This window comes from Anopheles moucheti, chromosome 3 (assembly GCF_943734755.1).
Source record: "Anopheles moucheti chromosome 3, idAnoMoucSN_F20_07, whole genome shotgun sequence".
Taxonomy (NCBI): Eukaryota; Metazoa; Arthropoda; class Insecta; order Diptera; family Culicidae; genus Anopheles; species Anopheles moucheti.
The window spans coordinates 79414410-79427795 of NC_069141.1; the positions used below are offsets into that span (position 1 = coordinate 79414410).

General features: G+C 45.6%; 1 protein-coding gene across 1 annotated transcript in view; it reads left to right on the forward strand.

Moving 5' to 3' along the window:
- Positions 1 to 13386, forward strand: part of LOC128305572 (protein grainyhead-like) — a 170397-nt gene that overhangs the window by 124296 nt on the left and 32715 nt on the right. Inside the window, exons 5-8 of the mRNA XM_053043081.1 lie at positions 1827 to 1931; positions 3569 to 3681; positions 3830 to 4360; positions 9335 to 9497. Of these exons, the coding sequence (XP_052899041.1) occupies positions 1827 to 1931; positions 3569 to 3681; positions 3830 to 4360; positions 9335 to 9497 (912 nt within the window). The remainder of the gene's footprint in view (positions 1 to 1826; positions 1932 to 3568; positions 3682 to 3829; positions 4361 to 9334; positions 9498 to 13386) is intronic.

The window sequence follows — 13386 nt, forward strand, 5'->3', positions numbered from 1 at the left end:
TTTTTTTTATGTGGAAGAAGCAATAACCAGATACATGCGTTTTAATCAATGATCTCCCCCCAAAATGGGCAAAATTTAAACGAAACGAACTGTTGGGGTCCATGATGAGGCTCATGAATGCTTTCGCCCAGGATCTCAATTTACCAAAGGCAACATACAATCGTACCCAGACCGTTTTGCCCGGTTAGGTTTTAAAGTAGTCGCGTGAAATGCACAATTTGATGCCAGCTTGGAGATGGTACGATGTATAAGCTAATGCTGATTGAATTCTCCGTCTCAAAAAAAGTGAATATCATCACCGAGTTCAACCGAATTGTTGACGAGGAAGTGAGCGTTTTATCGCACACAACCTCCCTGCTAGCTCCCTGTGTTGAGCTGGACTTTTGTTACCCCTTCTGTGACGGGGTTGTCTCACTAGTCTAGCGCTCTAGATTTAATCACCATTTCGCCATTACGACACAGACAAAATCCCCCCGCCCAGCCAGCGGCTAGCCGCCGGCATGAGCTGCGTTCAGGTAGCGACGGATGCTGATCAATCATTTTCAGCTTTTTTATGCCATTTTTTGCGATCAATCCAAAGCCGTCGTTAAGTGTTTCATAATCGCAAAGCCTACGGTGGCGATAACCGTTGGGCATGACGAAGATAAACGCGTGCGTGTTTGGGTGGTTTGTGTAGCAAGCAAAACAAAAACACACTGTTATTACTGGTGGTGTTTTTTTTATTTTATTGTATAGCAATAGTAATTCTAAGATCCATAGGATATAAATTAAACTGTTTTCCGATTGATAAACTTCACTTCACATTCATCTTGCAGTGCGTTCGGGTCTCTGTAAAGCATGTTAAGATTTAATCAGAATTAAACCATACAAATCAATGATGAACGTCCGGCTTTACATCTTCATCGCACATCGTCCTCGTTGCGTTCACGATCATGCGTTCTTTTAATTAATCCATGCTCAGCTTGTGTTGCTCCATGCCGCTATTACATTCATTCCACATAACCACACAGTTAGTTTGTAGTTTCCATCATTTCACGATCGCTCGAAACCGAGGCAGATATCGACTCTTGCATGTCGTCCCACAACCCTAGCCGTCATCCCCCGGGATAGATTCTATCTCATCCATTTCCCACCTTTGGCTGCAAACACGTGCAAAAACGGGGCAGTGTGAAAGCTTCATTCAATAATCCACCTTCGCGCACCACGGCCAGCCCGAGACAGGCGCTGTGACGCTAACAAATTGCCGAGGAACGGTTTTGAGTGCGACGATTCCATCGCATCCTTGTTGGCGCCAACGACCGAACGCATTAAATCAGGTGCCCGCCGACCCGTGTCGCTGTGGTTCCGCACCCATTCTCCCTCTTCTCCTTCCTTCGCCCGCATCGCATTATGATGCACACGCCCGGTCTCGGTTGCGTTTGTAAGATTTATGTTTTCTTGAATGAAGCTTTTAACAAGGCCCCACACCACAGTGCGGGTTCGTCGCTTATCGATCAGCTCAGCTCTTTTCGCCCGCGTCTCCGGCGTGCCTTTGGGCGACGTTTTCTCGTTCAATTAAAATTCAATTATCCCCTAAGCGCCAAATCGCTGGCATTTTCGCATCCCATCGAGACGCCGGACGAACGGAATGGCGATCGTACTATTTCCACCAAACTGTTGTTGCATTCGACATTGGGAGAAATAGTTTTCTAAATTTACTAAACCCTTTCACTGTTTTTCTTTTCGTTCTCTCCTTTTTCGGCGGCTATTCTCTATGGTTGACTCTTTCGGTAATTTGTGTCGCTTGTGTTGTGGCCGTGCTGAAAACTGCACCGAACGCACTATAGGTATCGTCGCCTTCGGTGCACATTAAAGAACCTCCACCCAGCCCTGGAAGTCCTTCAACGGAAACCATGTATGCTGCCCCCGGCAGCACGCAGATCTACCTGCAGGTAAGCAATGTCGTACGCCGTCGCTCCGAATATTTGTGTTCTGTCACCCTTGGGGTCGTTTCGGGTGTTTTTGGTTTTTTTTTCGGGTATATTAGAGTGTAACCCCCTTCCCCCGTCTGAACGTCGTGACAGGTTGCCGCCAAGCTGTCGAATGTCCTCTCCCTGAGTTGCGTGGTCTCGTTTGTTTTTCCACCCCAAAAGCTCGTGATTTGCCGCATTCGGAAGATGACGAGCGTGATGAAGGATTTCGGAATCGTCAAGTGAACTGGAACAAAGTAGAGCAAGAAACAATAGGGTTTTTTTTAAAGGGGGGGATGAACAGAGATATGCTACAAACAGCATGGTTGATTAACAGCAACGAGTGATTGGATTTTATCTATTTCAAAGCCAAAACCTTTCTGATCGCTTTCCAACGACGTACCCGAAACGAGTGAGGACTTAATCGCCTTTACCCTTTTTGCCACCGGGGTAATCCTAGCCTTCCGTATGTGTGTGTGTGTGCGTGTATATGTTTTTTTCCTCGAACGTGATCGAACCGTTCAAACCTTCGATCAAGACGAATTAAACACTATCACTCATATCACCTTTATTAAATGGCTTTACGGTTCGCTGTGGGATCTCTCCCATCTCCAGCCCCACACACAGCTCAACAAGCTCCGTCCGAGCTTAGCCTAAAATGTGCACCACTGCTTCGCATCCCTTTTTGTTCGTCTATCAATCGAAGCTGAAAATTAGCATATTTACATAAAAACAAATCCCCTTCTGCACGGTTTGCCGCTGCTTTCCGGCCAGCGCCTCAACAAACGTTACGGACATGATCAACAACTGTCCGCCGGATGAAAGGAGGAGGAGCAGACAGACAACAAGACTAACACAACACCAACAAAAAAAACACACAAAGCCAGCTAGAAATCCGTCAATCGATCGAACCGAATCGGCATGGACATTTGACGTTTATATTTTCGTTCGCCTTCCTTTTTGATGGGTTTGACAGCACCTGGTCGATCAGGGGTGAAGAAAGCCGGGAAGGTGGCGGGGTGGGTGTGGTTGTCGCTCCCACAGTCTCAGGCAGGAAATCTCGTGGGTATGCTGCAACAGATTTGCTGCGAGTGTTTAAAAAAAAAAGAGTTAAAAATTAAACGCTTGAACCCTGGCGTATAAACACCCCCTACGGCTCAACAACAACAGGTGGAATCTTTGCCAAGATTGCGACTCCGTCGGGTATCACGCAACGGATTTTGTTCGATTGTCTGCACTGTACCTCACTGAATCGGGTGGGGTTTGCTGCGGGGGGGACTAGCGGCAAGGGTGACAGGTATATCAAACGCCCGCTTTCTGATCCGGATTGGCCTGCAGGGGGAGATTTAGTGATTTTCACTTTTTGTCTCGTTGCAAAAGTCCCCAGGCCGCGGACCCCAAACAGGTGGTAATTAGAAAGGTGTTGAACGGTTTTGGGTGTTGCAAAAACTGTACCAAGGGTTATCAGTTTTCTGTGTGTTTGGGGACAAAAAAAACGTTTGCCAAAAAAAAGAGGTGACTACCGAACGAATGATGGGCATATCTTTGTTTGATTTCCTTTTTTAGGTGTGTGCGTGTTATATTTGATAGTAACGTTATTTGTTTTGTCTTTTGTCTAGGGTCCTTCCCACCAGAATAGTACAGCGGCAACGGCAAGCTCCAATGTGAATACTAATTCGCCCAGTCCCAGCTCTTACGCTCAGTATGACATGTATCCGCCGAATAGACTTGGGTAAGTACACATACATACAATTAGCAGTGGAGATGAAGATATAATTTATTGTGATGTCTTAGTCGGATGAAAATACGATTAACAATAACAAATACCTTGTATTAATGACTCATTTTTCTACGAATATTTCCCTTGCATATCCCATCAGCCCTGGTGGGTCAACGTTCATCACAGAACCGTACACGTACCGTGAATATTTCGACAACCAGGGTTACGCACCGGCCCGGACCATCTACGGTACGGCACCCGACTCCGAAGGTCCGCAGCCAGCCACTACGTACGAGGGTCGCTTCACAAAGACCGGTTCGATCTACACCAAGACGATCACGTCGGCCGGCCTAACGGTGGATCTGCCGAGCCCGGATTCGGGCATCGGTGCGGATGCGATTACGCCGCGCGACCAGAACAACGTCCAGCAGCAGTTTGACTATACGGAACCGTGCCAGGCACCGATCGGTATGGTCGATCCGAACGCCGCCGGCCATATACCCGCCTGCGTGGCCAATCTGCAGCGCAATCTAACGATCAACGGTAGCCAACCGAGTCCGACCACATCGTTGGGCGGTTCGTCGACGGCGGCCGCTGTTGCGGGGCCCGGCGCTGCGACGGCACCCCGTTCCCGACCCTGGCACGACTTTGGTCGACAGAATGATGCTGACAAAGTTCAGATACCAAAAATGTAAGTACAGCCAAAGGGACGACCACGGTAGACTGATCTATCTGGCGCGCTGAGTTCGCTAACCATTATGGGTGATTATTTGAGATTGTAAGTGATTTAATTCCATAACTACACAGACACAGATTAAAAGAAAGTCAATGGTTTGGTGGTGAAAAGCAGCGGACAGAAACAATATTAATAATGTTAGCATAGCCGTATCCTACAAGGCTCGTCAAAGCCCATACGAAACGGTCCGCGGTGAGAAATGATCCTACTAATGATCGCAATTTCTGCAAAACTCCGGGATATGTGCCTAGGACACACAATGTGCGCCTTGAGATATGATTAATACGATATCGTTAATTCTTGTTGCATCATCCAAGCTCCCAGGGAGAAAGAGGATCGCTTGCATGAGGAGCCGTTGAAAGGTTCCTAATGAGGTGTGATTCTAACCAATGACTTCACCCATTAGCCGAGCATATTTCAATTACAATGCAGCGTGCTCGGGGAAGATGTTTTATATCCTTTTTTCCGTGCGCTCGTCATTTGGCCAACGACCAGAATTGCGTAATGTTTTTGCAGATTTTCGCTGTGATTTTTTTTTTGCTCTCGTCGATTCGGACGCTTAATTTCGTGTCCGTGTTGTATGCTCATCATAATTAGAGTGATGTGCCGGCCGGGATTGGTGCAGCGTAATGCGAGTTCTTCGTGCAGCGTTTTACACCGAGCGTTGTGTTAATTTCCACCGGAGGAACGCTCATTCATTACATCTACCGGTGGTCGCTCGTTCGCTTTTAATCAAAACGCCATCAGATGTGCCCGTGTATTGCTCATTCATTTTTCCACGCAACCAAAAGGCTCTCGAGAACATTGATAATGCGGTAATGCGTGATTGGAGCAAGTGCATAAGTTCCAGCGTTGATAGATTAACCTGAATTGAAGTCATTCTGGGATGGACGCATCCGACCGCAAATGGTGAGAATTATTTCCTGCCAATTGCACTTCGCTAGTACGGGCCCCTATTTAATTGTTTCCCCGTTTTCCTGTTGTTCTTCTGCTGCTTAAATCGATCCATAGCGCGGGTTTATTATAATCGGGTTGCGCACACGGATACTTTCTACCAAGCGCTGCAACAACTCCGTTGACGCTGGGTAAACTCCCAAATGGCAAAAACCGACGGTACTAATTGAAATTTAATCTCTTCGAGCAACCTCCATTTCTTCCAAAGGGCGAGCGAAAGGGAAACAGAAACGGTTCGGGGCGTTGTCATCCCGTTCCGATTTTCTCCTGTTTTCCATCCTAATCTCGCGCTTCAATCCGATGGTAACGGCGTGTGCGTTGTATCTTATTTTTATTTTCTTTTACATGACTACACCCCGAAAACATGGGCATATTGGAACGTTGACAGAAATGGACCTGCGGGAATGCCACCTCGTTTGGACCGCACTGTTAGAAAGGTTTTTAATTTAATTGCATTTTAATTGCATTACCAATCCGACGCCCCGGCGCACTCGACTCGCAACTGTCCGGCCTGCTTTCCGCCACGCGTTAGTTTGTTTCTTTATCTTTTCCGTTCAACCGTTGTCGGTTATCATATTGATGCATACCTATTGGCCCACGGTTTTGATTTCATTTTAATGGTGTATCATTTATTAACACCCCCGAGCTATTTTCTAGCAATGTCATCTATGGGAATAAATTGAAACTTTTACATGATCGTACGTTGTTTTCCGGCTGGCATTAGTTCGTTCCGTTTTACATGCCGCAGGATGTTATTCATGCGATCGTGAAAGCCTGCAACTTTTGTGTCATATTTTAACGAATCTTCCACCGGTACGTTGTCACTTTCAATCACAAACATTATAAGGATAATGGCATTCGACATCGTATGGATGGTCGGTTTGAAGAAAATATAAATCGGGCAGCCTCAAATAAACTACATTTAATCGAAGCGATTCCAAACCGCACCATGTTGTTGCAAGGCACGTTAGGTTACATTTATTCCCACGGCCACAGAACGTCGCACGCCCGTCAGCGAAGGAGGAAAAAAGAAACACAGACGATGCGTGCCTGAAAAAACGCTCTGGCATCTTATTTGTTTTCCAGCTGGCTGGCTCACATTTGGTGGACACATCCGTGTCTTCGACGCCGTTTCGCCCCGTTTTATCAAATCGAATGTGCGACCGACGCATACGACGCAAATATCCAATTTGCAATGCCACTTTCTTCCATCCATCGTCCCGGCGCACGAAGGATATTGCGCAAAGCAAAAAAAAAACCGTCGCGTTCGTTCGAGAGGGCATAAAATAAACATAACGATAATCATAATCTTTATTATAACGACGAATTTATGTATGTGCATACATGCATTTTTATGTCGCAGTGCTCGGCCTTTCGGTGGCCTGAGCCGGGGCCACCGGCCGTGCCGCGTGTGTGTTGCTGCACACGTACTGGCGCACCGCCTTCATTAGGTGTCCACTGTCATAAAAGTATGAAATGGTACGCGAATCATCGCGCATGGGGGAACCAGGCACTGCGAAGGACGATAATTGGGCATCATAGATCAATTATTTTATGTATTTTTTTTCCGTTCATCGGCCATCGTCAGTGTGCGGTTTGGCGATGAGATTTGTCGCCGTGCTTTGCCTTCTTGTTTGGTTATCTCGCTGGGATAGTAGAAACAAACGCACATGAACATGAACAAATTTCAACTACGGCTAAAGAAATCGAAAAGACGGAACACTCTGCTCGAAGGATTTGTGTCGTAGCGATGTTATTTTGATTAGTTAGGTTTTTTTTTGGTTTTTGGTTTATGCTTTGTTGCATCCGAAGAGGATTTTGAGAATGAAACAAATGGAAGAGCCCTTACATGTGAGCGAAAAGTACACGAAATTAGGATGATTTATTCCAACTGTATAAGAGGAGAAATGCAAAAGGGAATTAGTGGATGTTTCTTTATATTTTATATTTAAATTTCACTACGAAATACGTTGAATTATTCAGTTGTGAAGACAATCTACATCACATTATCAGTAAACCAATTTTCTCGGTGAGAGTATCAGCTTTTCATGCTCTTAAACGAATTTCCACAACATTCTTCAATAAGTTCACATTGTCACATCGGTCGACAATGTTTCATTTGCAGACAGCGCTTGCAGTTCGTAGATTTCTTCAACGCATGCCCATCCCTATTCGCTGTCAGCGCTTACAACTGGCCGCACACAAAAAAGGCACAATTAAATCGATCTGTTTAAAACCCATCCTATAAAACCGATTAATACTGACAGCTGTTACCCGTGCAGAAAACGCGTTCCATTAAAAGAAATTCCAAACCTGCCCCTGCCGTGCTGCGCTACGATGGTGACTTGAGTGCGCGCTGTATGAAAGAAACCGCGACCGAGCTCCACCTGCAACAATCGCTGCGTTTGCGAATCGCAATTCGCGACTTCGATTATCGATCAATTAGTCGCAACCGTTAACCGCTGCCTAGCGCTGCCACAATTATCTCCTTAAGCACACATTCAACACGACGGTGGATCGACCCACCAGTGGTCTGTCGCCTTAAGAGTTTGCCTCTGTGTTATCACGGGAAGCGAGAGAGAGAGATAGAGAAAAGGGAAAAATGAATGAGAGAGAAATAAGCAAAAAGACGAAAGCCAAACACACAATATCAATGGGGTGGGTAGGAAAAAAAAACCTGGAGATCACTTGAAGGAGCACCATCTACTGCAAACATCTTCGAACATAAAATCAACGCTAACAAAGTTTTTCTTTCTGCATTATGATTTTTCTGGTGCACATTGTGATGTATCGCGAGCAAACCCCTGGCCCGGGAGGGTACGAGAAAAATGGGGTAGCCAACTCATTTCCACTTGTTCGCGCAGTCACTTTTCCACGAATGCGCGCACGCGGTCGCAGCACAAACGACGAACCCCGAGCGTTTGATCGACACGTAAAGGCGAAGATCCTGCCCGGAACGGGCGGACAGCTGGCGCGCATTTTGCTGCGGATGCACCGATGCACCGGATAATTTATGGTGACACTCATGCACTCGGTGCTGCACGGAGTGAACCGATTCCGCTGGCGCACTCGTTGCTGTGCGCCGATTAAGGAATTTTCGATATAATTTCTATCAAACCCGCTAAAGACGCGTAGATCGCGATGGACCCACGATGAGGTGAGGCGAAATGAGAGAGAGAGAGAGAAAAAGACTATCCAAGCATCTACGATCCACCGACCAACGGGGCACTTGTCCGATGGTGATGAGTCCTTCGTGCCTTGACCATGCACGTGGTTGATTATGTTAGGAAAATTTCTAATTGTCTTCCAAACAGCGACGAAGTAGGGACCGTGAGTTAACGGGTTTTATCTACTTTTCCTCCAAGAAATAAGCGAGAAAATTCAATCGGATAAAAATCTTCACAAAGTTGTGGTGTGCGACAAAGCCAGTGATTGCACGACGCTGTGGAGAGAATAAGCGACGAACCCCTTCATATCAAAAACACTGTTGCGACAGATGCACACCTGACACGCGCATTGCGACGTTGGGGCCAGATTGTGCAGATAGGGCATTTTGGATACTTTTTTTTTCTTCATTCACATTTGCCTTCTTTACGCGAACCGAACCGGGGTAAAAGATGGCGAGGTGGACGTATTTGGCGAAAGTATTCGAAATGCAATGAATGGGCATCGAGGCAACAATTGGACCCGGGTTCCCGATTCGGGGAGAAGAAGCGAATGGAAAAACTTTCAATAATGTTGTTAGCGAGTAGGGGGAAAAGAGGCCTCCATCATTTTGGTCTTAAGCCGAAGCAAATATTAAGCTACCGCAAGGTTTTCCTTTTAGTGTGTGCACTAATTGAAATCTCCCGCGTTCGGCCATTGGCGACTAATTATCTTGCCGTGCATGGTTGTTAGCTGCAGCCCTTAGCCTTATAGATATTGCTACATAAATGTCCTGTTTGTTAATTGATTTAATCTGCTTTCTTCCTTCAGATATACGGACGTTGGCTTCAAATACTATCTGGAAAGCCCGATCAGCTCGTCCCAGCGCCGGGAAGACGATCGGATAACGTACATCAACAAAGGACAGTTCTACGGCATTACGCTCGAGTATGTGCACGATCCGGACAAGCCGCTTAAAAATCAAACCGTCAAGGTAAGTTTGCGTACAACTATTTCCGGTGCATCAACATATTATTACGAACAGCAACACAAACACCCTTCGATTTCCGTCATTTCATCGAGCTGTAAAAGATGAAAATCCAATCCCTTTGCTTTACTTCTTGAAAATACTTAAAACATCAACAGTTTTTCTTTTATTGTGAGAGCAAGATTATTCTCCCAAATTGAAGTATAGTTACCCTAATGGCGCTGGGAAATAGTTTAAGGAGCTAACAGATTATTTTCCAACACACGCACGAATCGATCGACGAAACCAAGGGTAGATTTTCCAGTGCAACATAAACCCTCGTCGGTGATCGATTCACTTGGTCCGGTTCACATTAAACAAGCCGAACCCTTAACCTTACGCTGTGGAAACGTTCTGTTTGTTTTCCCATTGAGCCAATCCATTTGAGGTATTTGTTTGTTGTTTTTATTGATCCGATTGGTTTGGTATTTTACTGAGATCGATCCATCATCGAGTGCGATTTGTACAGCATCACGTGCAAGGGAACATTATTTTAGACATTTTACTCTCTATTCTCCCAAAACACGTAACGTTCCTTCAGCTGCGATGATACCAGGTAGAACCGGTTCATGCCAAATAACCGGCTTTATTTTCGGGGGCACCGCCGTTCAGAACTTAATTCAAATCTCGTGATGTCCCGAAAAAACCGGGATCGGAATGGAACGTAAATCTGGTTTTTTTTTGGTTTTCTTGCTCCACCAAGACTCGCAAACAGGTGCCCTGTTTACCTTGACCTTCCGCGTGCTCGCGAGTTCGTCGGAAGCGAACCAGTTCCGATCCAGATTCCGAGTCACGTGCCGTGTTGTCTGCGAGAAGATTACAGGTTAAGCGCCACCAGTTTTCTTGCGGGAGTAGTCAATTACAGCATTGACTCATCTTGATCTTTTTAGAAATTTCAATATATTTCAGTTGCACATTTGTGTCACTGTCTGTCAATGCTTCGAAGCATAAAATAAAAAAATCTTTCTATATTCAATTTCAAGAATTGTGCCATGGCTATAAAAACGGAAGCAAACGCAAAACAAAAAAAAAATCTCCATCCAATGATTTTGATTGCATTATAGCATAATTTATAGCACCTTTCAGCCGGCGTAACTTGACGCCATAGCACAGCGCCACGATTGTTCCGTGTTCCCTTCGGACTTGATCCTTCGTTTCAATTGCTCGGAACGACCCTGGAGCTCCGGTGTCATTTTACTGCATTCTGTTGCAGCCGAAAATTTGCATATGCGATGATGCACTGTAATGACTGTAAGGGATAAAGTATGGAAGAAACAAAACAAAAACTCATGCGCAACCCTTCGCCCGTAAAAAGGATCTGTAAATTCACAGTACAGTACACGCAGCAAGAAAAAAAAAGATGAGCAAACACTTCTTTACCACGCCACTGGTGAAACGATTCCTTCGTGCAGATAACGCCCTGAGGGATCCTTTTGGGCCGAAGAGTCGAAGATAATGATGGTGCTGTAAGATGCGAGCGGCAAGATGCAAAAAAAGCGAAAGAGCAATGAAATCTAAAAGGAGTGTGTGTAGAAAAAAATGCATACACACGCACAGGGAAGATACCGATGACGAGCGTTACTGATCATTATCCTTTACCGTTATGTGGCGCGCCGTTCCATCTCTCGCCAAAGGGAACTTCGGAACCGGTGGCTTCAGATTTCCGTTCACACTCGCGTGTCATTTTACCCGAAAAAAAAGGGAGACGAAGGATTCGGTGCGAAAATTGTTTAACCAACCATCACGGCGACGATAGCATCGATTCGATTCTGTCTCAAGACCGTGTGTGTGTGTGTGAGTGTGTTTTTTTTATATTCCTTTTCCTTTTCCATTGAGTTCCTTGAGGAACGTTTGATTTGCGATGCCCTTCTGCCGACTTCCGACTTTTCCCATCGGTGAGCACCCGAACGGCTTGTTGATATCGTTGCCTTCCTCATGTGTATCCGTTTTACCCGACTGCCAACTGGTAATTATTCATTTTTACAATAAAAATATTTAAATTTCCACTGCACTCGCCCCTTTCGGAACAGTGCGTTTACAAGGATTTATTCTCTAAAGGATTCTTCATCGTCGAAGATGGAGATGATGATGGGTTGATTTGTTTGATTGTTCCGTGGCTGATCGCGGGGCTTCAATACCGTTGCTCTGCCACGGTGTATATGAATGCTTGCTACCCTGCTTTTTTTTATTTGCTTCCATTGTTTATTTATGCTTGCTCATTCATACGAAATGTTAACCTTTTTGGCGGTAGCGAAACATGGAAATGTTGAAATTCTCCCGGAAAGAATCACGGTTACCTCAAAAGGCAGCAAAAACGCCTTTCAGCCAGTGAACGCTAACAAGAATCGAGGATCGTATCGTTAGCTTTAGCGTAGCGGTGACATAAATTCCTGCAAGTCTGTAACTGATGAACCGTTGCATCGTTTGATTGTGATTTTTATTTAATTCACGCCACCTGTAAGGAGTGGCTTTTAATTACCGACACGAAAATGGAACTCGCCGGGGTACGCTTGGGGACGCGGTAGGTATGGCTTCGCTTCTTGGCCAGGTTTTTCCGGTTTTCCTAATGATCCAGACACAGAGACCAGAGCCACCGAGGGTCGTTTGTTTTATCCGTTTGCCGAGCCTCCTCCTCCAGTGTCCAGTTTTTTGTTGTTGTGAGTGTTGGGGTGTGTGTGTTAGTTTCTGTGAAAAACCGTTGTCCCTGTCTGGTGTGTTTGGGAAGAAGTTTAGCCTACGGATCATGGTTGTAGTTTTCTCACATTTCAAATTACATTTTCTCAACTTCATTATTACAATAGGGTGCAACAAAAAAAGGAATAATAGTAAAAAAAACCCTCAAAAAGCCACATAACCGTTGAGGAAACGCAAATTCCTTCCATTCCTGGCCGTGTCATTCCATCCCGCTACGTACTTCGATTTGATTTGTTTCGTTCCGTACCATTCGGTACGTTATTAATTGGCTACAATACGTTAACCCATCGCGTCTCCAACCGCAATCTCCACGCAACGTCGTACGCCATCGCACCGAAGAGACAAGTTTTTAGGCTAATAAAACATAAAAATATTACCGGAGCAACATTTTTCACCCAGCCACGCCAGCCACTCGATGCTGCTTGGTCCGGTGTCCAACTGTCCAGGCGTACGGTATCGTTTACCTTACCCCCTTCCTCCTCATCTCGAACGCAATGGTGAACGAATAGAAAATAGGAAAGCGACACGAAGATCCGCAAGGAAAATGTAGAAAGACACACACGCACACACGTCCGCACAGCGCGCGCAGAAGACACATGCGAGACACTTTGCGACCCCTGCCAACCGAGAACTGTGGGGATCTGTGGCGTTGGCGGAAGGAATGGGAGGTGGAAGTGTAATGGATTGGGCGGACATAGTAGGAGCAAGATATAATACCTACCAACGCGTCATGTCTGCAAGATGCACCGGACACAACGGGCAAATAAATAAATAAAAAAAAACCTCCCCAACGCTGCCCCAACGGCTGCCCAGCTTTGCCCAGAGTCCCAGTGTGTCCGTTGCTCGGATAAGGGAAATAAAAGGAAAAGAGCAGTAAACAACAGTACGAAATCAGAGAAGGAGGGAGACAAAAAAAAGCGCTGCATCCACATGCAACGGCCCGTCGCTAACTGTAAATGCATAGAAAACATAGTGCAATTTTAATTAAGATTTATATCTAAAAATGCCTTGTTTGTAATGTATCTATATCTTTCTAACTATTAGTCAGTTTACTTATTTATAATAATTATTTTCTCGTCGACGTCGTTTCACGTCTTCTCCGGCTTTTTCCCTTTGTTGGCTACCCTCGCTGCTTCCACTGCACCGCACACGCGTATGCGAT